The sequence below is a fragment of the Rhinopithecus roxellana genome, chromosome 4, assembly GCF_007565055.1.
Source record: "Rhinopithecus roxellana isolate Shanxi Qingling chromosome 4, ASM756505v1, whole genome shotgun sequence".
Taxonomy (NCBI): domain Eukaryota; kingdom Metazoa; phylum Chordata; class Mammalia; order Primates; family Cercopithecidae; genus Rhinopithecus; species Rhinopithecus roxellana.
The window spans coordinates 168,555,614-168,583,563 of record NC_044552.1 but is presented as its reverse complement, the minus strand read 5'-3'; the positions used below and the strand labels follow the sequence as shown (position 1 = coordinate 168,583,563).

Here is a 27,950-nt window from a genome sequence, read left to right as displayed (position 1 = left end):
ATGTTCTTCCATTAGTTTGTGTCCTCTTTTATTTCACTGAGCAGTGGTTTGTAGTTCTCCTTGAAGAGGTCCTTTACATCCCTTGTAAGTTGCATTCCTAGGTATTTTATTCTCTTTGAAGCAATTGTGAATGGAAGTTCATTCCTGATTTGGCTCTCTGTTTGTCTGTTCCTGGTGTATAAGAATGCTTGTGATTTTTGCACATTAATTTTGTATCCTGAGACTTTGCTGAAGTTGCTTATCAGCTTAAGGAGATTTTGGGCTGAGACAATGGGGTTTTCTAAATATACAATCATGTCATCTGCAAACAGGGACAATTTGACTTCTTCTTTTCCTAACTGGATACCCTTGATTTCTTTCTCTTGCCTGATTGCCCTAGCCAGAAATTCCAACACTATGTTGAATAGGAGTGGTGAGAGAGGGCATCCCTGTCTTGTGCCAGATTTCAAAGGGAATTTTTCCAGTTTTTGCCCATTCAGTATGATATTGGCTGTGGGTTTGTCATAAATAGCTCTTATTATTTTGAGGTATGTTCCATCAATACGGAATTTATTGAGCGTTTTTAGCATGAAGGGCTGTTGAATTTTGTCAAAGGCCTTTTCTGCATCTATTGAGATAATCATGTGGTTCTTGTCTTTGGTTCTGTTTATATGCTGGATTACGTTTATTGATTTGTGAATGTTGAACCAGCCTTGCATCCCAGGGATGAAGCCCACTTGATCAGGTGGATAAGCTTGTTGATGTGCTGCTGAATCCGGCTTGCCAGTATTTTACTGAAGATTTTTGCATCGATGTTCATCAGGGATATTGGTCTAAAATTCTCTTTTATTTTTGTGTCTCTGCCAGGCTTTGGTATCAGGATGATGTTGGCCTCATAAAATGAGTTAGGGAGGATTCCCTCTTTTTCAATTGATTGGAATAGTTTCAGAAGGAATGGTACCAGCTCCTCCTTGTACCTCTGGTAGAATTCAGCTGTGAATCCATCTGGTCCTGGAGTTTTTTTGGTTGGTAGGCTATTAACTATTGCCTCAATTTCAGAGCCTGCTATTGGTCTATTCAGGGATTCAGCTTCTTCCTGGTTTAGTCTTGGAAGAGTGTAAGTGTCCAGGAAATTATCCATTTCTTCTAGATTTTCTAGTTGATTTGCGTAGAGGTGTTTATAGTATTCTCTGATGGTAGTTTGTATTTCTATGGGGTCGCTGGTGATATCCCCTTTATCATTTTTTATTGCATCTATTTGATTCCTCTCTCTTTTCTTCTTTATTAGTCTTGCTAGCGGTCTGTCAATTTTGTTGATCTTTTCAAAAAACCAACTCCTGGATTCACTGATTTTTTGGAGAGTTTTTTGTGTCTCTATCTCCTTCAGTTCTGCTCTGATCTTAGTTATTTCTTGCCTTCTGCTAGCTTTTGAATGTATTTGCTCGTGCTTCTCTAGTTCTTTTAATTGTGATGTTAGAGTGTCAATTTTAGATCTTTCCAGCTTTCTCTTGTGGGCATTTAGTGCTATAAATTTCCCTCTACACACTACTTTAAATGTGTCCCAGAGATTCTGGTATGGTGTATCTTTGTTCTCATTGGTTTCAAAGAACATCTTTATTTCTGCCTCCATTTCGTTATGTACCCAGTAGTCATTTAGGAGCAGGTTGTTCCACTTCCATGTAGTTGAGCGGTTTTGATTGAGTTTCTTAGTCCTGAGTTCTAGTTTGATTGCACTGTGGTCTGAGAGACAGTTTGTTATAATTTCTGTTCTTTTACATTTGCTGAGGAGTGCTTTACTTCTAATTATGCGGTCAATTTTGGAATAAGTGTGATGTGGTGCTGAGAAGAATGTATATTCTGTTGATTTGGGGTGGGGAGTTCTATAGATGTCTATTAGGTCTGCTTGCTGCAGAGATGAGTTCAATTCCTGGATATTCTTGTTAACTTTCTGTCTCGTTGATCTGTCTAATGTTGACAGTGGGGTGTTGCAGTCTCCCATTATTATTGTATGGGAGTCTGAGTCTCTTTCTAAGTCTCTAAGGACTTGCTTTATGTATCTGGGTGCTCCTGTGTTGGGTGCATATATATTTAGGATAGTTGGCTCCTCCTATTGAATTGATCCCATTACCATTATGTAACGGCCTTCTCTGTCTCTTTTGATCTTTGATGGTTTACAGTCTGTTTTATCAGAGACTAGGATTGCAACCATTGCTTTTTTTTTTTGTTCTCCATTTGCTTGGTAGATCTTTCTCCATCCCTTTATTTTGAGCGTATGTATGCCTCTGCATGTGAGATGGTTCTCCTGAATACAGCAGACTGATGGGTCTTGACTCTTTATCCAGTTTGCCAGTCTGTGTCTTTTCATTGGAGCATTTAGTCCATTTACATTTAAGGTTAATATTGTTATGTGTGAACTTGATCCTGCCATTATGATATTAACTGGTTATTTTGCTCGTTAGTTGATGCAGTTTCTTCCTAGCCTCGATGGTCTTTACATTTTGGCATGTTTTTGCAATGGCTGCTACTGGTTGTTCCTTTCCATGTTTAGTGCTTCCTTCAGGGTCTCTTGTAAGGCAGGCCTGGTGGTGACAAAATCTCTAAGCATTTGCTTATCTGTAAAGGATTTTATTTCTCCTTCACTTATGAAACTTAGTTTGGCTGGATATGAAATTCTGGGTTTAAAATTCTTTTCTTTAAGAATGTTGAATATTTGCCCCCACTCTCTTTTGGCTTGTAGAGTTTCTGCCGAGATATCTCCTGTTAGTCTGATGGGCTTCCCTTTGTGGGTAACCCGACCTTTCTCTCTGGCTGCCCTTAAGATTTTTTCCTTCATTTCAACTTCGGTGAATCTGGCAATTATGTGTCTTGGAGTTGCTCCTCTCAAGGAGTATCTTTGTGGCATTCTTTGTATTTCCTGAATTTGAATGTTGGCCTGCCCTACTAGGTTGGGGAAGTTCTCCTGGATGATATCCTGAAGAGTGTTTTCCAACTTGGTTCCGTTTTCCCCCTCACTTTCAGGCACCCCAATCAGACGTAGATTTGGTCTTTTTACATAATCCCATCCTTCTTGCAGGCTTTGTTCATTTCTTTTTCTTCTTTTTTCTTTTGGTTTCTCTTCTCGCTTCATTTCATTCATTTGATTTTCAATCGCTGATACTCTTTCTTCCAGTTGATCGAGTCGGTTACTGAAGCTTGTGCATTTGTCACGTATTTCTCGTGTCATGGTTTTCATCTCTGTCATTTCATTTATGACCTTCTCTGCATCAATTATTCTAGCTATCAATTCTTCCACTCTTTTTTCAAGATTTTTAGTTTCTTTGCGCTGGGTACGTAATTCCTCCTTTAGCTCTGAGAAGTTTGATGGACTGAAGCCTTCTCTCATCTCATCAAAGTCATTCTCCGTCCCGCTTTGATCCGTTTCTGACGACGAGCTGTGCTCCTTAGCAGGGGGAGATGTGCTCTTATTTTTTGAATTTCCAGCTTTTCTGCCCTGCTTCTTCCCCATCTTTGTGGTTTTATCTGCCTCTTATCTTTGATGATGGTGACGTACTGATGGGGTTTTGGTGTATGTGTCCTTGCTCTTTAATAGTTTTCCTTCTAACACTCAGGACCCTCAGCTGTAGGTCTGTTGGAGATTGCTTGAGGTCCACTCCAGACCCTGTTTGCCTGGGTATCAGCAGCAGAGGTTGCAGAAGATAGAATATTGCTGAACAGTGAGTGTACCTGTCTGATTCTTACTTTGGAAGCTTCCTCTCAGGGGTGTACTCCACCCTGTGAGGTGTGGGGTGTCAGACTGCCCCTAGTGGGGGATGTCTCCCACTTAGGCTACTCAGGGGTCAGGGACCCACTTGAGCAGGCAGTCTGTCCGTTCTCAGATCTCAACCTCCCTGTTGGGAGATCCACTGCTCTATTCAAAGCTGTCAGACAGAGTCGTTCGCGTTTGCAGAGGTTTCTGCTGCTTTTTGTTGTTGTTGTTGTTGTTGCTGCTGTTGTTTAGCTGTGCCCTGTCCCCAGAGGTGGAGTCTACAGAGACAGGCAGGTTTCCTTGAGCTGCTGTGAGCTCCACCCAGTTCGAGCTTCCCAGCGGCTTTGTTTACCTACTTAAGCCTCAGCAATGGCGGGTGCCCCTCCCCCAGCCTCGCTGCTGCCTTGCGGTTAGATCGCAGACTGCTGTGCTAGCAATGAGGGAGGCTCCGTGGGCGTGGGACCCTCCCGGCCAGGTGTGGGTATAATCTCCTGGTGTGCCCGTTTGCTTAAAGCACAGTATTGGGGTGGGAGTTACCCGATTTTCCAGGTGTTGTGTGTCTCAGTTCCCCTGGCTAGGGAAAGGGATTCCCTTCCCCGTTGCGCTTCCCAGGTGAGGCGATGCCTCGCCCTGCTTCAGCTCTCGCTGGTCAGGCTGCAGCAGCTGACCAGCACCGATTGTCCGGCAGTCCCTAGTGAGATGACCCCAGTACCTCAGTTGAAAATGCAGAAATCACCTGTCTTCTGTGTCGCTTGTGCTGGGAGTTGGAGACTGGAGCTGTTCCTATTCGGCCATCTTGCGCCGCCCCTCTGTGTGTGCTTATTTTAAAAGCCTTTTGTATTTTGTCTTACACATATAGTTAGTCTATAAATACTTTTTGTTGATATAGTCTTTTATCAAATATTTATCTAGGCCTTTATGTCAAGTCAGACATTTTCTCATGCTTTTTACTTTTCTTACTGTTTCTAACCTTGGAATTAAGGTTTATTTTCTGCAGATAAAGTTAATTGACTTTTATTTGACATCAACCTATGAACTAAGGAAGCTGGTAGTATGACTGAGATTATGGATTTTCCCCTCTGTAGTAAATCTTGAGCTGCAGCTATTAAGATGACTAGAAAATCAGAATAAGTATTTTCTTTTGATAAGTCAAACTCAGTTTTCATGTATTTTTACTGTCATATTTGAAACACTTATCTATAGCAGAGAAAATAGATCTTCTACTAGTGTAGGTGCAGTAGGATGACAAGGGAAGAGTAATTCTTCATTTGTTTATTCCACCAATTTCTCCTTTAGTAAATGCTTAGTTATCAAATATTAATGAAAAGCAAAAGTGGGATGATAAATCCAAAATAGGGAATGCTGTATGTAAGATATAGATGACATACCTTAATCCACAGCTGTTCACACAAAATAGAGACTTATCAGAATTTGGATACTCCCAAATTTATATATGAAATGATACCTAAATTCCTTGTATTAGTTTTCTGTAGAATTGCTTCTCAGAGACCACTCCAAGGTTTTCCTTGCTTATTATGGTAATAAAGTGAAATGCTGACTGCATCAATCTAAATGGAGGAAGACAAGGTAAGTAGAAACACAAAAATAAACTTCATGATAATATAAGGTTGGCTATCAAAATTAAGCCTAGGAAACTCTTGCTAGTTTATGAAGTCTTTATTTTACCTTTTCTCCCTTTTGAAATGTCAGTTATAATTAGGCACTCAAAATTAGTGACTGACATCCTAGAAAGAAATTATTAAACGTTTTCTGTGTAGATTGCATGCTTTCCTTTATATTTATATTGACCTTACTGTTTTGCTCCCCTTGAAATGAAAGAACTGTACAGATGTTCTTTCTGTATAGTCTGTCTTTCTACATTATCTATAATAATCTTACATTTTTAATATAATCTTTGTTCCTATATGACCTGAGAAAATAATTATATAATATCCCCAAATATAAAAAGATTATAATGCTTACCCTAACAAAGAATTTCAGAGTTTTTGAAATATTTTCAACTATCATCAGTCGATTTTTTAAACTTGAAACTTGATGTTTTCTTTTTTGTTTTTCTTTTCCTCAGTGTTGGTAAGGACAGATTAGTTTGTTTGTTTGTTTGTTTGTTTTTTACTTTCTTCCAAATTTTAATAGTTGTCTATACATCATAGTGGTCTTAAAGAATATAGAGAAGACTGTTTCTTTCTCTACCTTTCTCATTAGATACTTCAAGCCTTTCTTGGGAAAGCAAACTGGTAGTTTTCCATGGTGACTTTATCATAACTGGATATAGAATGGATATACTGAGACATCATTTATTATACTCTGTCTCTAGAAATAATACTGCACTCTTAGAGGAATGTAGACATGGTTGCTATAAAAATAAAGCATTGTGAATTTAAAAGGGATTATTATGTTTAATCACCTATAAAGTATAAATTGCTTTCTTATTTAGTTCTAATAAGTGAATGTTCATTTCATTACAGGAGCCTGTATTTCACTCAGAAAACAGTCAGAACCTCATATCAGGACACATTAATGAGGAGTTTTAAAATGTATACTTTAAAACACTTTACCATAGTATAGTCATTAGAGTTCTTGTAAGGGAATCATTTTACACATTCATATACTTTTAGTTAAAGCTCAGTGAGTTCTGATATAAACTTTATAACAAATTATGAACTATAACTGCTCATATTTTAGTAACATACTAGTATGCTTAATTTCAAATGCTTAAGTAACTTTTAGTTATACACATACTTGTTTCCATACACATGTGTATATAATAAAATTTCTGTATACAACAGAATGCATCTGTTTTAAGAAAGGAGTTTGAATGTTTAGAAATATTTATACACAGATAACCACCACCATAATCAAATGTAGAACATTTTTTCATGATCCCACATTAATTCCCTTTGTCTTTTGCAGTCAGCTTCTCTCCACCCACTTGCATGCTACCATTAATTTTTTTCTTTACTATAAGTCAGGGTTTCTCAATCTTAGCACTGTTAATGTTTTGGGTAATTTGCTTTCCTTTGTCGGGGGGATTGTCCTGTGTATTGTAGGATTTTTTAGCAGCATCCCTGGCTCCAATCCACTTCATGCCAGTAAAACTCTCCCTGTCTCTTCTCAGTTGTGACAATCAGAAATGTCTATAGAAATTGCCAAGTGTTCCTTGGGGAGCAAAACCATGTCCACTTGAGAACCACTGCTATAAGATTCGTTTTTCCTGTTCCAGCATTTCATACAAATAGAATTACATAGAATACATTCTTTGTACCTGTTTCCTTTCTCTTAGCCTAATGGTTTTGAGATTGACCCAGGTTGTTGCATGTCCCATTCAATTGTCTCTTTTTACTGAGATGGCAGTATTAAAAAACTACAGTTTGTTTAAACATCTACTTTTGGTTTGTATTTTCTTTAAATCCTTGAAAATAATTGCTTTTATGTCCTTGCTCATTTCAGTCTTTGGTGAATCTGTGTCTGTTAATCTGTTAGTTGATGTATCTTCAAGTTGTGAGTCACATTCTTCCTTTTTCATGTTAGTGGAGTTTTTGAGGGCATTAGACCTTATTTACACTGAGTGCTAGATTTTATCGTCTTTCTTTAAGGAGTGGTGGACTTTTTTTGGCAGGCAGCTAAGTTACTTGTGGATCAACTTTACTTTCAGTACTTCCAATTTTTTGTTATGGTGGATATATAATTGCCTTCCTTTATGACTGATTTTACATGTTACCAAGATATGACCTTTCTGGGACCTCTGGAAAACCCAGGTAATTAACTAGTACTCTCCACTCTGTTTGGAACTTGGACATCTTGTAACTCTAGGTATGCTCTGGGAATTATTCAGTTTATAGCCCCCAGCTGTTGCTTGCTCAGCCTTGTGAAATTTCACCCTTAGTCTCCACAGCTGATCAATCAGCAGCCAACTTGACAAATAGTTAACCAGTTTGCTAGAGCTCTTTCTCTCCAGTATTCTAATCCACAAATTTTAGCCTCTTTAATCTCTTTGAAATCTGACATCTGTCTCCTTAATTCAACAAAACCTCCAAGAAGATAGTGGACAATCATAAAGCTCACCTGATTGGTTTCCCTTTTCTCAAACATTACAGTCCTGCACTGCCCATTGGCTAATGTCTGAAAACAGTTGTTTGATATATTTTATCCAGTCTGGTTGTTTACAGCAGAAGGCAAGTCTATTCCTAGTTCCTCCATCATGGCCAGAGGCAAAACTTTTTAAAATATTCTTTTTTCCCTGATTATAAATATAGAAATGTTCCATGTATAAATTTTGGGAAATATGGAATTCTATGTATTATTCATATACTCACAGCCACTAATTTAGAATTGTCATATGCCTAAAATATCTATTATGGAGGAGCTTTCATTTTCCCTTACCTCATGTCTCCATATCAAAGGGCCTTTGCTAGAGTAGTACCATTGGCCTCTCCCTGGACTTCCTTACTGATTCTGCGTAAGTTAAGGGGAATGGTTGATAATTAAATCTGGAAGAAGGAATAGAAGGTCGTGGGCTAGCCTACTTGTAGGCTGCACTTTTAATTTAGCCAGTCTTTAGGTTATTTTTGCACTTTTTCTAGCAAGAAGAGTCAGGAGAGGCCTTTGATTGTCTCTATCTGTCTATGGCTGAATAGATTTATGGTACTCAGTTCAGGGAAGACATCTACAAGGCCATGTGGCAGTAGATGCAAGCAATGATGCTTAATTTAGCTGTTTGTATACTAACACTGATAACTTTAAACTCTGTTTATCTATACCTGTTGGCTTCTCAGTTGGTCCCAGATTTGGAGAAGATAAAGGAATTGTTTATTGTTCCCCTCAAACTCAGTAGTGTCACAGATATACATGTTTTTCAGTTAAAACCATATCACATCACTTCATATTTTTAACTTTGAGGAATGCAAACTGTAAAGCATATACTCTCTATGATTGCTGGGGGAAGAGTAGCCAGAATTATAATATAGCAGGGTACAAAGCTGTCTCTCTAACAGTCTTTTAGTCAGCCTGTTTTCAGCTCAGCATTTCTTTATTGCCTCAAATCCAATTTCCAGCTATCTAAACTGGGTCCTTCAGGCTGTCTACCAACTGGTAGATTCAGGCGCATACCACATATGCTGCCTCGGTGCTGTTTACAATTATAATGCCTTGTGTTCTTTTCCTTAGAATGAGATGATAAGAAAGCAAAACAGAATAGCAAGTGTGAAAGGAGAGAGAATGGAGAGCAAGAGGAGGGAGGAGTAAAAAGAAAACAGACTTATAAATAGAAGATAGCCTATGAAAGGGCTATACGGATGTCCTCTGAAGGAGGTAGTAACATCCTTTCTTTGAAGGAGATAAAAGATGGAGTTACACATGAGTAGAAAAGAAAGTAGAGGAGGAAACAAAGATGAAAAAACTGCATTGTCTTTGCAATCGTGTGTCACTAGTGTTTCTTATTAGGCTCTAGGTATTTTATTCTTGGGAATATGTAATGTGGATATTTTAAATGAAAACAATAAAAATTCAATTTCAATAATGTTGAATTAAATCTTTACCTAATTCTTGTCAAGATACATTTAACATTAAAAATTTTTGTTGGCCGGGCGCGGTGGCTCAAGCCTGTAATCCCAGCACTTTGGGAGGCCGAGACGGGCGGATCACGAGGTCAGGAGATCGAGAACATCCTGGCTAACAAGGTGAAACCCCGTCTCTACTAAAAACTACAAAAAACTAGCCGGGCGACGTGGCAGCGCCTGTAGTCCCAGCTACCCGGGAGGCTGAGACAGGAGAATGGCGTGAACCTGGGAGGCGGAGCTTGCAGTGAGCTGAGATCCGGCCACAGCACTCCAGCCTGGGTGACAGAGCGAGACTCCGTCTCAAAAAAAAAAAAAAAAAAAAAAATTTTGTTAACAATAACATAATTTTCGGGGGCGGAGCAAGATGGCCGAATGGGAACAGCTCCAGTCTCCAATTCCCAGCTCAAGCGACACAGAAGAACGGTGATTTCTGCATTTTCAACTGAGGTACTGGGGTCATCTCACTAGGGAGTGCCGGACAATCTGTGCTGGTCAGCTGCTGCAGCCCAACCAGCGAGAGCTGAAGCAGGGCGAGGCATTGCCTCACCTGGGAAGCGCAACGGGGAAGGGAATCCCTTTTCCTAGCCAGGGGAACTGAGACACACAACACCTGGAAAATCGGGTAACTCCCACCCCACTACTGTGCTTTAAGCAAACGGGCACACCAGGAGATTATACCCACACCTGGCCGGGAGGGTCCCACACCCACGGAGCCTCCCTCGTTGCTAGCACAGCAGTCTGCGATCTAACCGCAAGGCAGCAGCGAGGTTGGGGGAGGGGCGCCCGCCATTGCTGAGGCTTAAGTAGGTAAACAAAGCCGCTGGGAAGCTCGAACTGGGTGGAGCTCACAGCAGCTCAAGGAAACCTGCCTGTCTCTGTAGACTCCACCGCTGGGGACAGGGCACAGCTAAACTACAACAACAAAAAAAGCAGCAGAAACCTGTACAGACGCAAATGACTCTGTCTCATAGCTTTGAAGAGAGCAGTGGATCTCCCAACACGGAGGTTGAGATCTGAGAAGGGACAGACTGCCTGCTCAAGTGAGTCCCTGACCCCTGAGTAGCCTAACTGGGAGACATCCCCCACTAGGGGCAGTCTGACACCCCACACCTCACAGGGTGGACTACACCCCTGAGAGGAAGCTTCCAAAGTAAGAATCAGACAGGTACACTCGCTGTTCAGCAATGTTCTATCTTCTGCAACCTCTGCTGCTGATACCCAGGCAAACAGGATCTGGAGTGGACCTCAAGCAATCTCCAACAGACCTACAGCTGAGGGTCCTGACTATTAGAAGGAAAACTATCAAACAGGAAGAACACCTGTACCAAAACCCCATCAGTATATCACCATCATCAAAGACGAGAGGCAGATAAAACCACAAAGATGGGGAAAAAGCAGGGCAGAAAAGCTGGAAATTCAAAAAATAAGAGCACATCTCCCCCTGCAAAGGAGCACAGCTCATCGTCAGCAACGGATCAAAGCTGGTCAGAGAATGACTTTGACGAGATGAGAGAAGATGGCTTCAGTCCATCAAACTTATCAGTGCTAAAGGAGGAATTACGTACCCAGTGCAAAGAAACTAAAAATCTTGAAAAAAGAGTGGAAGAATTGACAGCTAGACTAATTAACGCAGAGAAGGTCATAAATGAAATGACAGAGATGAAAACCATGACACGAGAAATACGTGACACATCCACAAGCTTCAGTAACCGACTCGATCAACTGGAAGAAACAGTATCAGCGATTGAGGATCAAATGAATGAACTGAAGCGAGAAGAGAAACCAAAAGAAAAAAGAAGAAAAAGAAATGAACAAAGCCTATAAGAAGTATGGGATTATGTAAAAAGACCAAATCTACGTCTGATTGGGGTGCCTGAAAGTGAGGGGGAAAATGGAACCAAGTTGGAAAACACTCTTCAGGATATCATCCAGGAGAACTTCCCCAACCTAGTAGGGCAGGCCAACATTCAAATTCAGGAAATACAGAGAACACCACAAGATACTCCTCGAGAAGAGCAACTCCAAGACACATAATTGCCAGATTCATCAAAGTTGAAATGAAGGAAAAAATCTTAAGGGCAGCCAGAGAGAAAGGTCGGGTTACCCACAAAGGGAACCCCATCAGACTAACAGCAGACCTCTCGGCAGAAACTCTCCAAGCCAGAAGAGAGTGGGGGCCAATATTCAACATTTTTAAAGAAAAGAATTTTCAACCCAGAATTTCATATCCAGCCAAACTAAGTTTCATAAGTGAAGGAGAAATAAAATCCTTTACAGATAAGCAAATGCTTAGAGATTTTGTCACCACCAGGCCTGCCTTACAAGAGACCCTGAAGGAAGCCCTAAACATGGAAAGGAACAACCGGTACCGGCCATTGCAAAAACATGCCAAAATGTAAAGACCATCGAGGCTAGGAAGAAACTGCATCAACTAATGAGCAAAATAACCAGTTAATATCATAATGGCAGGATCAAGTTCACACATAACAATATTAACCTTAAATGTAAATGGACTAAATGCTCCAATTAAAAGACACAGACTGGCAAACTGGATAAAGAGTCAAGACCTATCAGTCTGCTGTATTCAGGAGACCCATCTCACATGCAGAGACATACATAGGCTCAAAATAAAGGGATGGAGGAAGATCTACCAAACAAATGGAGAACAAAAAAAAGCGGGGGTTGCAATCCTAGTCTCTGATAAAACAGACTTTAAACCATCAAAGATCAAAAGAGACAAAGAAGGCCATTACATAATGGTAAAGGGATCAATTCAACAGGAAGAGCAAACTATCCTAAATATATATGCACCCAATACAGGAGCACCCAGATTCATAAAGCAAGTCCTTAGAGACTTACAAAGAGACTTAGACTCCCATACAATAATAATGGGAGACTTCAACACTCCACTGTCAACATTAGACAGATCAACGAGACAGAAAGTTAACAAGGATATCCAGGAATTGAACTCATCTCTGCACCAAGCAGACCTAGTAGACATCTATAGAACTCTCCACCCCAAATCAACAGAATATACATTCTTCTCAGCACCACATCACACTTATTCCAAAATTGACCGCATAATTAGAAGTAAAGCAGTCCTCAGCAAATGTAAAAGAACAGAAATCATAACAAACTGTCTCTCAGACCACAGGGCAATCAAACTAGAACTCAGGACTAAGAAACTCAATCAAAACCGCTCAACTACATGGAAACTGAACAACCTGCTCCTGAATGACTACTGGGTACATAACGAAATGAAGGCAGAAATAAAGATGTTCTTTGAAACCAATGAGAACAAAGATACAACATACCAGAATCTCTGGGACACATTTAAAGTAGTGTGTAGAGGGAAATTTATAGCACTAAATGCCCACAAGAGAAAGCTGGAAAGATCTAAAATTGACACTCTAACATCACAATTAAAAGAACTGGAGAAGTAAGAGCAAACACATTCAAAAGCTAGCAGAAGGCAAGAAATAACTAAGATCAGAGCAGAACTGAAGGAGATAGAGACACAAAAAACCCTCCAAAAAATCAGTGAATCCAGGAGTTGGTTTTTTGAAAAGATCAACAAAATTGACAGACCGCTAGCAAGGCTAATAAAGAAGAAAAGAGAGAGGACTCAAATAGATGCAATAAAAAATGATAAAGGGGATATCACCAGCGACCCCACAGAAATACAAATTACCATCAGAGAATACTATAAACACCTCTATGCAAATCAACTAGAAAATCTAGAAGAAATGGATAATTTCCTGGACACTTACACTCTTCCAAGACTAAACCAGGAAGAAGTTGAATCCCTGAATAGACCAATAGCAGGCTCTGAAATTGAGGCAATAATTAATAGCCTACCAACCAAAAAAAGTCCAGGACCAGATGGATTCACAGCTGAATTCTACCAGAGGTACAAGGAGGAGCTGGTACCATTCCTTCTGAAACTATTCCAATCAATTGAAAAAGAGGGAATCCTCCCTAACTCATTTTATGAGGCCAACATCATCCTGATACCAAAGCCTGGCAGAGACACAACAAAAAAAGAAAATTTTAGACCAATATCCCTGATGAACATCGATGCAAAAATCCTCAGTAAAATACTGGCAAACTGGATTCAGCAGCACATCAACAAGCTTATCCACCATGATCAAGTGGGCTTCATCCCTGGGATGCAAGGCTGGTTCAACATTCGCAAATCAATAAACGTAATCCAGCATATAAGCAGAACCAAAGACAAGAACCACATGATTATGTCAATAGATGCAGAAAAGGCTTTTGACAAAATTCAACAGCCCTTCATGCTAAAAACGCTCAATAAATTCCATATTGATGGAACGTACCTCAAAATAATAAGAGCTATTTATGACAAACCTAATATGATACTGAATGGGCAAAAACTGGAAAAATTCCCTTTGAAAACTGGCACAAGACAGGGATGCCATCTCTCACCACTCCTATTCAACATAGTGTTGGAAGTTCTGGCTAGGGCAATCAGGCAAGAGAAAGAAATCAAGGGTATTCAGTTAGGAAAAGAAGAAGTCAAATTGTCCCTGTTTGCAGATGACATGATTGTATATTTAGAAAACCCCATTGTCTCAGCCCAAAATCTCCTTCAGCTGATAAGCAACTTCAGCAAAGTCTCAGGATACAAAATTAATGTGCAAAAATCACAGGCATTCTTATACACCAGTAATAGATAAACAGAGAGCCAAATCAGGAATGAACTTCCATTCACAATTGCTTCAAAGAGAATAAAATGCCTAGGAATGCAACTTACAAGGGATGTAAAGGACATCTTCAAGGAGAACTACAAACCACTGCTCAGTGAAATAAAAGAGGACACAAACTAATGGAAGAACATTCCATGCTCATGGATAGGAAGAACCAATATCGTGAAAATGGCCATACTGCCCAAGGTTATTTATAGATTCAATGCCATCCCCATCAAGCTACCAATGAGTTTCTTCACAGAATTGGAAAAAACGGCTTTAAAGTTCATATGGAACCAAAAAAGAGTCCGCATTGCCAAGACAATCCTAAGTCAAAAGAACAAAGCTGGAGGCATCACGCTACCTGACTTCAAACTATACTACAAGGCTACAGTAACCAAAACAGCATGGTACTGGTACCAAAACAGAGATATAGACCAATGGAACAGAACAGAAGCCTCAGAAATAATACCACACATCTACAGCCATCTGATCTTTGACAAACCTGAGAGAAACAAGAAATGGTGAAAGGATTCCCTGTTTAATAAATGGTGCTGGGACAATTGGCTAGCCATAAGTAGAAAGCTGAAACTGGATCCTTTCCTTACTCCTTATACGAAAATTAATTCAAGATGGATTAGAGACTTAAATGTTAGACCTAATACCATAAAAACCCTAGAAGAAAACCTAGGTAGTACCATCAGGACACAGGTATGGGCAAGGACTTCATGTCTAAAACACCAAAAGCAACGGCAGCAAAAGCCAAAATTGACAAACGGGATCTAATTAAACTAAAGAGCTTCTGCACAGCAAAAGAAACTACCATCAGAGTGAACAGTCAACCTACACAGTGGGAGAAAATTTTTGCAATCTACTCATCTGACAAAGGGCTAATATCCAGAACCTACAAAGAACTCAAACAAATATACAAGAAAAAAGCAACCCCATCAAAAAGTGGGCAAAGGATATGAACAGACATTTCTCAAAAGAAGACATTCATACAGCCAACAGACACATGAAAAAATGCTCATCATCACTGGCCATCAGAGAAATGCAAATCAAAACCACAATGAGATACCATCTCACACCAGTTAGAATGGCAATCATTAAAAAGTCAGGAAACAACAGGTGCTGGAGAGGATGTGGAGAAATAGGAACACTTTTCCACTGTTGGTAGGATTGTAAACTAATTCAACCATTATGGAAAACAGTATGGCAATTCCTCAAGGATCTAGAACTAGATGTACCATATGACCCAGCCATCCCACTACTGGGTATATACCCAAAGGATTATAAATTATTCTACTACAAAGACACATGCACACGTATGTTTATTGCAGCACTATTCACAATAGCAAAGACTTGGAATCAACCCAAATGTCCATCTGTGACAGACTGGATTGAGAAAATGTGGCACATATACACCATGGAATATTATGCAGCCATAAAAAAGGATGAGTTTGCGTCCTTTGTAGGGACATGGATGCAGCTGGAAACCATCATTCTTAGCAAACTATCACAAGAACAGAAAACCAAACACCGCATGTTCTCACTCATAGGTGGGAACTGAACAATGAGATCACTTGGACTCGGGAAGGGGAACATCACACATCGGGGCCTATCCTGGGGAGGGGGGAGGGGGGAGGGATTACATTGGGAGTTATACCTGAGACAAATGATGAATTGACGGGTTCTGACGTGTTGATGGGTGAAGCATACCAACATGGCACAAGTATACATATGTAACAAACCTGCACGTTATGCACATGTACCCTAGAACTTAAAGTATAATAAAAAAATAACATAATTTTCAATAAAATTGTTAGCTGTGTTGAAATTTTATGAGTTTATAGTTTTAAGTGTTTTTATTAAAAGAATCATTTTCTCTTTTGATTTAATGCTTGATAATTTTTCTATAGTTATTGCTTCTGTTTGAGGCTATTTGTGAAATGTGTCATTGTAGTCTTGGTATTCAAAGACCACAAATTAGTGCTGAATATCAGAATTACATATGCTTTCAACAAAACAACTTTTTGCTTTATGTATTTATGTGAGTCCACATGTGTTTGGTGTATGTATCTGTGTATTCATGTGTTTGTATGAGAGAGTATGTGTGTAGGTTTGATATAAAAAGGCTTTTTCTGACCTAAATGTCAAATAGGGAAATATTTACAAAAATCGTGATTTTATATATGATAATCATGAGGATCATGCAGTAATACATAGCAGTTTTCTTAGGGCTAAATAACACTGAAATTTTAGATCACAGGAGTGACATGCCTTGATTACAATATTATTCTCTGTTTGTTTACATGTATATACACACATGTACATGCATATATATGACATGTGCCTTTCATGAGGGCAGTGATACTGTCTTTATCCACACAGGAGGACTTCTGTATGTAGTAAATGGAATTTTATAAAAATTGGGCTGAAAAGTTAAATTTAAATAGTTGTATTATGCTGGAAAGCTTATTTGATTTTTAAAACCTGGAAGAATTAAGACTTGCTTTCATCATTATAATTTTCTTTTTTAAGAAAATAAGACATTGTTAGCTGAAACCCTCTCAAGTATCAGGTTGACCACTGGTGTCTTCCTAGTGGGATTAATTAACCTAAAGTAGAGCTTAGGTAGATGATTTTGTAGTGTTAATGTTCCCATACCCTAATTTAGAGCCGAAACAATTAAACCTTTAACCCTATAATTTCAAAAGGTTCTTGTTCTCTTTTTATCCCCAAAATCTCTTTCAAGAGAAGTGGTAAAGAACAAGCTATGAATTAATTTGGCTGCTGATTCTCCCATTTTATTCTAGAAAATAAGAGAACATCTTTGCCTCTTTTGTCTCCTTTGAATTTTTACATATATATATGTCTATATGAATACATATGCATATTTTTTAACAACACTTAATTGTTCATTTACTATATTATTCATTGATTTTTTTAAAAAATAAAGTCTCATGGCTATTAGTACCTTTAAAGCTACGTAATTAAATGGAATCTGCTATGTATTCATGAGTTCACTTAGAAGAAAAGTTATATTTTAGCAGTAAATACTTTCTTTAGCCCTATTCATGATCTTCAGTGTATATGCAGAAAATCTCTACCTGCATCCTCTTTGGGTCCCAGCAGGATCTGATAGTTAAATTGAAATAACAGATTAACAGGAGAAAATCATAGTACAAGTTTTATGTGGCATGAGAGTTCTCATAGGGAAATGAAGACTCAAAGAAGCAGTTACCTGTATACTGAGTTGAACAAAGAATAATAAACTGTGAAAATGTGGCTAAATTATGTGGGAGACTTAAAAGATAAGTCATTTTAATGAGGTTTGCAAAGTACTCTCTGGTCTCAACTTCTCATCCTTGAAGGTAAATATGTTGTCTTTTCTTCAGTATAGAGAGTGTCTTTCACATGAGAATTTCATTTTCTTCCTAGAGAAACACCAAGAAGGTCAATGTGATCTTGCACTTGCTGTTTTTCAAGTGTCTTCAATTTAAATAATCAAGATGCCAGAATAGCGTATTTTAACCCCTTCATCAGCAGATTTTTTCCAAGATGAATAACTAAATGATTGACTAAAGATTTTTTACACTTTTTTTTTTGCTTTTAAAGAAGTAAATAAAAAATTGTATCTGAAAGTACATGAGGAATGAGTTTAGTGTTCCTGTCAGTCTACGTAATGAAATTTTAAGGTTCATGCTGTCTATTAAAACAGATACTCAGTAATGAGCCATATTCATATAAGAAAAAGGCTATTCAAGAATTATGATTATATATCACAATGCATTGTGTGAGCTTTTAATAATTCAGTAATTCATTGTTGTGAACTTTTAATGCATGTAACAAACAATTAATGGTATAAGATGTAATTACAGAAGAATATCTGTTTTCTTTTGAAAGCCATATGTATTCCATATGGAATTTTCAACTGTTTGCATAGTTAACATTAATAATTTTTCAGTATATCTAGCATGTCTTATTATAATAATATAATATGTTATCTTTCTGATTAGACAATGATCTTGGCAAGCTTTTATTATGCCTCAGAATATCTGATAAACAAACTGAATGGAGAGTAAACTGCCGAAGACAATTTTGCAAAACGATGAAAGCCAAACCTGATATAATCAGTGGAGAGGGTAAGTACATTTTGCGTTTTCTTATGTATGAAAATTATATTCATAGAATCTGTGGTTCTTAAAGATGAGTATTGGCATATGTAGGAAACATAATGCTAATTCCAGAAGTTCGCTGATTTCTGAGACACTTAAGAGAACACAAATTAAAATCTGAGGCACTACTAAGCATTGCTTTTTTTTCTTTTCTTTTTTTTTGGAACTGTCTAAACAGTCTTGGTGAGTAAAATTAGAATACTACCTCTACCTAGGTAGCAATTTGCTTGGTTTTACCAGTTTTTACCTAAGTATGACATATTGCTATATTTTTTAGAAATTTTATTGATTTTTTAATCAACATTATTATTTTGAATCATTTTTATATCCATGCAAGTAAATTTAGTGACTCCTAAAGAAATGTTGTTTTAAGGGAACAGCTATGTTTTCTAAATTAGCAAACAAGTTTATTTGTATTCAGTTATCTACTTGTGCATTTGTTTTCTGAAATCATTTTTTAAATTAACATTACTTATTCTGAATAAAGTAAAAAGAAGTGCTGAGAAAAAAGTTCTAATGTCAGTGTAAGCTAGATTTCCTGAAAACTGTAATTTAAAAGTATTGTGTACTTTATCAGCAATGCTTTATAGTTTTCATATTTGTGTCATTTGTTCCAAAATTTAAAATGGGAAACAGAGATAAGTTTTTGTATTGTTAGTTGTTGGAGGAATATTTCCAGAGAATAATGTCATATATTTATGGCTTAGAAATTAAACATTGTTCTCCAAAGTTTGAGTATGAAATGAGCAGTTAAACTATGTTTTATCCCCCCAGATATTTATAAAATATCTATTCTAAGTATATATTTAACATTGATTGAATAATAGAGAATATTTAATATAAACTGTGGACTGCACAGTTTAAAATAAACTCTTAATTTGCACAACAAATTAAGAAAGCAGCAGACTGGAATGATGTTCAGTTTAAACACAAGAACTAAATGTGTATGTAGTTCTGAGTTTATCTCTAGCAGGGATAGTTAAGACAAAAGAGAAATACCAGCTGTTTTAACTCTTATTCATTCCTCTGAAACAGGACAAACATGTAGAACATTACCATTAAAACTGTGTTCTCTTTGGAATCTTGGTGTCTTGGGGCACTTTCCACAAGTCTTGACCTCAGTTATTTATTACTTTGTTTTGTTTTTGAGACAGAGTTTTGCTCTGTCACCCAGGCTGGAGTGCCATGGTGCAATCTCGGCTCACTGCAACCTCCGCCTCCTGGGTTCAGGCGATTCTCCTGCCTCAGCCTCCTGAGTATCTGGGATTACAGGCGCATGTCATGACACCTAGTTAATTTTTGTATTTTTAGTAGAGACGGGGTTTCACCATGTTGGTCAGGCTGGTCTCAAACTCCTGATCTCAGGTAATCCAACTGCCTCAGCCTCCCAAAATGCTGGGATTACAGGCATGAGCCACTGCACCCTGCCTATTCATTACTTTGATACTCTTAAAAATAGAGTCTAAGGGTTTCTGGTTCCTTTTTATGGAACATAGTGTTGGGGGAAAATCTCGTCTCCAGCAATGAGCATTAGGTGATTCCACATAATTACTCATAATTATAAAAAGTCTTCTTATATAACAGTCTTCTTTTTTAAAAAGGAATATGGTGATTTCTAATTTACCTTTGGTTATATTTAAGTTTATTTTGCTCTGGTAATTTAATCCTACTGTCCCCTTTGTTTAAATTTTAGTGCTCCCAATCTTTAGGTTTTTCCTGTGTGAGATACCATCGAGAGTATAAAATGAAGTATGTTCTTCCTGTTGCTTTCTCTTTTCTGATTATGACCAATAGTAATCTACTCAATCATTGAAAGGAGAAACCTTTTCCTTGACTTCTTCCTTTTGTCCCCTGAATTATACCTGTCCTCTTAGTCACCAAGTCTTACAGATGCTCTTCCTAAGTCTGTCTCTAATTCGTTCTTTCTCATTCATATCCTCTGCCTCTACTTTAAGTATTCATCATTTAGCAACTGGACAATTATCTAACGTGTTTATTTTTGGAAAATCAGAAATTATAAATAAGCAAAATACAGAACTAAAATTTACCTGTAATTTCATCCTTCATATATTATCACTTTTTATTTTTAATCAAAATCAGTCAATGTAAACTATACTTTTTTTTTGGGCATTTCACTCAATACAATATTATACAGATGCTCTTCAACTTACAATGAAGTTACATCCTGATAAATGCATCATAAGTTGAAAATGCATTTAACACACCTAACCCGTTGAAAAGCATAGCTTAACCTAGCCTAGCTTAAATGTTCTCAGAATACTTATGTTATCCTGTAGCTGGGCAATATCTAACACAAAACTATTTTATAATAAAGTGTACTTTATTGAATACTATACTAAAAGTGAAAAACAGAATGGTTGTATGGGTACTCAAAGCATGGAGCTGTCTTAGTTTTGGAGTCAGTTATTGTTGTGATGATATCTTAGTTTCTTCAGGCTGCTAAAGCAAAATACTTGAGAATATTTCTAATGAATAATCATTAGGAAATTATTTCTTACAGTTCTGGAGGCAGGGAACACCAAGATCAAGGCATCAGCAGATTCAGTGTCTTGTAAGGAATTGCTCTCTACTTCAAAGATGGTGCCTTCTTACTACATCCTTACATGGCGAAATAGAGGGAAGGACAGCTCCTTTCAGCCTCTTTTATAAGGGCACTAATTCCTTTCATGAGGACAGAGCCCTCATGACTTACTCACTTCCCAAAGGCAAAACTTCTGAGTACTATCTCTTTGGGTATGTATTGGATTTTAACATAAGAAATTTTCAGGGATCCCAACATTCAGACCATAGCAGATGACAAAGCCCAAGGAGAAAGCAGAATCAATACTCAAGTATCCTTGAACGGTCTGCCTTAGTTTTCTCTCGGCAGAAAACCCACATGTTCTTCTTAGTATATAAATATTATAAATTTTGGTTTCATAGTCTATTTGTGTCATATTCCTACCCCAGGAAATAGATATGAGTAAAGGGAGAAGGCCCATAATTTAAAACCCTCTATAGAAATTCCAGATCTGTCATTTAAAATTTAAAAATTCACTTTAGAGGAAAGAATATTCTGTAGTTTACTTTCTGGATAGTAACATCCTAGAGTTAATTTGTTTTAAAGTTAGGGATTGTTTTGTGACATGAATTAATTTCCTTGAGTTAATGGAATTTTCAGTGGGTTGACAGGCTGTTGGTCATACTGAGATAAATAGCCACTTTAGTAATTATGTAATTCAGCTACACTTACAATTGGTTAGAAAGATGTACTAATGAGATAAGAGTCATAGGTTCAATTACCACATATAGATCGATTTTTAGCATCGTTACATGAGTATAGCCTATCCCTCAAAATACCTAAAAATATATGTTGCTATTTAAGTGTTGCTGGGCAAAATGAATAAATAGGCATCAGTAGAAATCTAGAACTTTCTGGGAGTACTTCAGTAAATGTCATTTTTACCTATGCAATATAGAATTAGTTCATCTCTAAGCCTCTAATATACTGATCTAATAACATTATGTTTGAATATCAGTATTGTCAGAAAATAGTGTGGCTTGCTATGTATACGGTTAGTCATGTGACTCTTAAGTATCAAATTATTTTGTATGTAGTTCTTTCACAGATGTAATGAATTTTCTGTATTTCTGACCTAATCTCAGGCACAGGATTCAGACTTGCTTAGCAATATGCTGTGTCTTTTCCCATTAACTAAAGCACTTTACTTAAATACATAGCATGTAGCAAACATGGTTGTGCTGAAGTAAAAATAATTACATTATTACATTATGTTTAGAGTTGTAAAAGTGTCTTTCTGTATAATCTTTGTTACTAATGTATATCTTGCATCTTAAATTATTATTTAAGAATGATTATATCTGAACTTCATGAAGACATTGTTCTTTCTGCAAAATTTATAATCTCAAGAGACAGTATTAAGTGATTTATAAAGAAAGAAGTTTATACACATAGAATTTAAATGCTCTCACCTGAGGCCTATTTAATTTGTCAATTCATAGAAGAAAGACTTTTGAAAGATTTTTATAAGTATGGCAAAATTTACGTCTACACATGAAGATGGAACCGGTCTAAGCAACTATAAACATAAATAGCTTACAATACTGATGTCCTTTCTGACCCGTGACGACTGGATTCTTATACTTTTAATACTCATTTAGCTTTGAAATCATCATATGAATAGAGTTCAATGAATAAAATCATTTCATTTTTGTCCTAAGCCATTAAAATATTATGAGATAGAACTTGTCAGCTACAACTGCTGAAAAGCATATGTTATTCCTCTTTGATTTTGGACTTTTCACCCATTGAACACTAATTTTTCTTCAAGAATTACATACTTAAAATGTACTTATATATGAAATAGGGTTCATTTAGTTAATGTAGGTTAGAGTTAATATCCTGGCTATAATTAAGGGACAATTTTACATAGTGAGTAAAGTGTACTTCTTATTTAAAGCATAACATTGACTCTACAAATTTATTTATTTTCAACAACAACAAAAAACTCAAACCCACAACAAACTCTGGGTTGCATATTAATTATATTGTACCTGTTTATATCCATTTCAAGGGCATTAGATGCAAGCCTAGTGGCATTATCAAACCAGCCTAGAAAATAACCATTTTGTCACTTCCAAGCCAGCTAGGTCAAGCCTTCTTTTGATATTGGTTGCCTTGAATAGATACCATCAGTTGCAAAGCATGTAAAACATATAATATGTCCTGATTTTGAATGAGCTATGCATTGATCCTAGCCTTAGAACCCACTAATATTTTTTTTAGTTATGCATAAAGAACAAAGGTATTATAGCATAATTAGTGATACTTTCAGTTTTGAAATCATTTAGCAAATTCTGAAATAATTCTTAGAGGATCTAAAGATAACAGATGATCCTTTTTCAGTTTTATGTTGAATAGGTTCTCAGCTAAGCTATTAAAGTTTAATTTGCATCAGAAACAGTGTTATGAATACTAAAACAGTGTGCATTTGAATTGAACTCCCTTAGAGTGTATCTGTGAAGTTTAGATGACTTTTATATACTAGTTCTGTGATTTAAGGATGCAATGTCACATATTATTCTGACCTTTAATATCCTAATTATTCTCTTGTTTATTATAGCCTTAGTAGAATTACTTGAAAAATTTGTACTTCATCTCACTGAAAGCCCATCTGAATGCTACTTCCCTTCAGTGGAGTATACAGGTACATTTTTAACATTTTGAAGTTTGAAAAAGACTCAGTATATAACAAGATAATTAATGGAGATGTGTAATGATATTACAGACGTGCAGTTTTCTCATCCTAACAGACTCGTACTTGGTGCCATGTACATTCCAGATATCATTAAGCCTCTTTTCTTTGTAAATGTCTGGGTTTCCTTGTAACTCTGGGATTCTTTCTTGAGGTTTTTTTTTTTTTTTCTCTCTCTATCCACTAAAAGTTGTTTTGCCTTAAGCAATGTCTTCTACTCTTCTGATTCTATCCATTATTCCCTAGTGGTCTCCTCTGCTTATACCATTTTACCTATCTCTCATATATTGATGATTTCAAAATTTACATCGTTCACTCAAAGATCTACTATAGGCTTTATTCTTATATTTCCAGCGGCCTAATAAGAAACATCACCTGGATAATTCCACAGAATTCCTCAAACTCAGTATGTCTAACAAAAGATACATGCATTTGTCTGGGTCAGTGTGATAGGCATGCTAGCCTATGTCCCACAGCAGATAGTGAGAGGACCCAGTCTCAGCCCTGGCTTCTTCTGCTGCAATCTTAACTGTACAGGGACTTACTGAGTGACATGTACCCCTCTGAGCTGAGACATGTCTCTCCAGCTTCTATCCCATAGCAGATCCCTAGGGTGCTAGTATCAGCTCTAGTCTCTTCTACAGCAGTTGGGGAGCTGTCTTTTCAGTGCAGGGACCTGCTAGGAGATGTGTGCGCATCTGAGCCATCATGATAGACACATGAGGCTCCATCTCACAGCAGATCTTGAGGAGCCTAATATCAGCTCTGGCCCCTCCTGTTGTGACTGAGGAACTACCCCAACTTGTACAGAGACCTGCTGGCTTACACATCCCTGTCTGAGCCAACGAGTTAGCCTATCAGCCTGCTTTCCACAGGATATACCCAGAGGCCTAATCTCAACTCCAGTCTTATACAGAGACCTGCTGGGAAGCGCACGCATCTGAGATTTACAGTCATCTGGACTCTGATTTCTGGCCAGAATTCCTGCATAGCTCCAGTGTTCTCTTTGGATCTTCCCCATGTCTTTCTGGGCTGGAAAGCTATGTCAACCTCAGTCCTTGCAAGACATGCAGCAAGCCTGGGCTTAGAGTATTCTCTAGATGGGTACAATAGTCACAGGCTCAGGGAACTCTACAGACAGTCTGCTTAGAAACCCTGGAAGGCCCTCTAGAAAGATAGGCACAAATAAAGCTAGACTGCAAAGACTAAAAGATATACAAAATTCTGCAGCATGTAGATATCATCGCATGTCCACAAGTATTAAGAACATTCATGGAAATATGACCTCACCAAATGGACAAAATAAGATGCCAAAGACCAACCATAAAACGATGGAGATGTGTGATCTCACAAAGATTCCTAAATTGTTTTAAGGCAGTTCAACGTACTTAAAGAAAACACTAAGATCAGTTCAGAAACTTATCAGAGAAATTTAATAGAGAGATTGAAATCATTCTTAAAAATTAAGCAGAAATCCTGGAACTGAAAAATAGAATGATTGAAATGTAAAAATGTAATAAAGAGCATCAACAGCAGAATTGATCACACAGTAGAAAAAAAATCAGTAAGCGTGAAGATAATTTGAAAATACATAGTCTGAGGAGAAAGAAGAATGAAAAGGAATAAAGAAAGCTTATAGGATTTATAATGACATCAAAAGAACAAATATTTGAGTTATTGTAATTAAAGAGAGAACTGAGAAAGACAGGGCTAGAAAGTTTATTCGAGGAAACAATAACGGAAATATTTCCAAACCTGGAAAAATGTACAAACGACTAGATACAGGAAGGTCAAAGGTCAACAATTAGATTCCACTCAAATAAGAATTCCCCGATACATATTATAATCAAGCTCTCAAAAGTCAAAGACAAAGAGAAGATCCCGAAAACAGAGAAAATAAGCAAATAATATACTAGGGAGCTCCAATATGCCTAACAGCAGATACTTTACAGGACAAGAATGAGTAGGACAATATACTCAAAATGTTGGAAAAAAAATAAAAAATAAAATCATGTAAACCAAGAATATCATATCCAGGAAAGCTATGTTAAGAAATGAAGGAGAATAAGACTTTCTCAAACAAACAAAAGTTGAGGGAATTTATCACTTTCAGACCTACATACAAGAAGTGCTAAAGGGAGTTTTAAAATGGAAAGAAAAGGATGCTATCATGATTATTGCACTAATATTTAGTCATGGTATGTTAAACCACTTATATCTTTACTAAGAAGACTAAAAGACAAACTATTAAAAAATAATAACTACAACAATTTCTTAAGCAATAGGCAATATAAATATAAATTGTGACGTCAAAAATTCAAAATGGTGGTAGAAAGGAATTAATGTGTACAGTTTTTGTTTGTTTTTGCAATCAAGTTATTATCTTTTTAAAATAACATCATTATAACTATAGGAAGGCTTTGTAAGCCTCATGGTAAACAGAAACAAAAAAAAACCTATAATAGGTACCCTAAAAAAATACTAGCAGAAAAAGATAAATGCAAAAGAAGGTAGTAAGAAAGGATAAAGGAAGAGAGGAGTCACACAATAACTAGTACACAAGTAATAAAATGGTTATTATTAATAATAACATTGAATGTGAACGGACTGAATTTTTCTATTGAAAGATACAAAATGGCTGAATAGCAAAATAGGACCTAACTATATACTTCCTACAGGAAACTCACTCCACTTATCAAGACTCACATAGATTGAAAATGAAGTAATGGAAAAAGATATTTTATGCCAATGCAGCCATAAAAGGATAGGAATAACTATACTTATATCAGATGAAATAGACTTTAAGGCAAAGACTATAAAAAGAGACCAAAAAGGTCATTATATAATGATAAAGGGATCAATTCCGTGAGAGGATATAACAGTAATAAATATACATGCATCTAACACTGGAGCACCCAGATTCATAAAACAAATATTACTAGAATTTATGTGAGAGATTAACTGCAATATAGTTGTAGAGGACTTCTCTCCACTTTGGCCATGGATAGATCATCCAGGCAGAAACTATAGAATCGTTTCAATAGATACAGAAAAAACATTTGATACAATTCAACATCATTTATGATAAAAAAAAAACAAAACAAAAAAACTCTCAACAAATTGTGTATAGAAGGAACATACTTCAACACAGTAAAGCCCATATGTGATAAACTTACAGCTAACATCATACTGAGAGGGGAAAAATAGAAAGCTTTTACATTAAGATCTGTAACAAGAGAAATTGTCATAATAACCTTTTTAGTTGGTATCTCTACTTGGAGTCTGGTTTTTTTTCAAAGGTGCTCTTTACACTGCTCTCAGAGTGATCTTTGACATGTAAATCTACCCAATCATTCCTCTGCCATTTCTCACCATTGACCACAGCATAAAGTCTCAGCTTATTATCATGGTACCCATGATCTTACATCATCCTGCCCCTTCCTTTTTTCTAGCATCATACTTTCTTTCCATGCAGAACACTAAACTCTTCACATCACTCCCAACTACCCTCTGTCCCAGAGACACGTGTTCATTATTCAACAAATTATCCTATATTAGGTACTGACACTGTGACAGAAGTCTTCCCCTTATGGAGTTTACTTTCTAGTGGGAAGAGAGAAAATAAGTAGAATATTCAGTAAGTTAAAAAGTGTAATGATAAATGAGGAAATACACAACAGAAAAAATAGCTGAGAAATTTTAGTTAGGAGTGAAGATTACAGTATTAAATAGTTTTCTTATAAAGTTTTATTGATGATGTGTTTTTTTGTTTGTTTGTTTTGTTTTGTTTTGTTTAACCACAGTTCAGCAGGGGAAGTTCAGGCAAGATATATGGGTATGTTCAGGGCAAGAGAGTGCTAACAAATGGTCACGAAGGACACTAATATGGCTGGAAAGGAGTAAAGGAGAGGAATTGGTGGTGTTAAAAGTCAGATAGGAGAGCATGATACAGGATCTTGAAAGTCGTTGCAGGGTTTTGAACATAGGCATGACATGCTGATTTACATTTTATATGAGCATTGTGGCTGTGGTGTTGAGAAAAGACTGAAGGAAGACAAATGACTGAAGCAGGGAAATGAGTTAAGAGGCTATTGAAAAACAATACTGGCTGAGATAAGGATGTCAGTAATGGAGACCGTGAAAAGTTTTTGGATTCTGGATATATTTTAAAGATAGGGCCAACATAATTGAGTAACAGATTGAATGTGGGGTATGAGAGAAAGAAAGAAGTCAAGGAGGAGTCTAAACTATTTTTCTGAGTTACTAGGAGGATGGGATGATTGTACACTGAGATAAAAAAGAATAGGAGAGGAATGGGAGATTAAGCCTGGCTTTTTTGTTGTTTAAGATACTTGTTGGACATTCAAGTAAATAGCTTTATACATTCTGCACATGTGACTCGAGTTTAGAGGAAAAGTGTGGGCTACACATACAAATTACTAAGCCATCAGCTTGGTATATAAAGCCAATACATCTCACTTTCTTTC

General features: G+C 37.0%; 1 protein-coding gene across 2 annotated transcripts in view; it reads left to right on the top strand.

Moving 5' to 3' along the window:
- TBC1D32 (TBC1 domain family member 32) overlaps nucleotides 1–27,950 on the top strand; it is a 255,150-nt gene that overhangs the window by 182,171 nt on the left and 45,029 nt on the right. For both annotated transcript variants that reach the window (XM_030929510.1, XM_030929511.1), the window contains 2 exons: nucleotides 18,029–18,154; nucleotides 23,332–23,415. In XM_030929510.1, coding sequence (XP_030785370.1) covers nucleotides 18,029–18,154; nucleotides 23,332–23,415 — 210 coding nt within the window. The remainder of the gene's footprint in view (nucleotides 1–18,028; nucleotides 18,155–23,331; nucleotides 23,416–27,950) is intronic.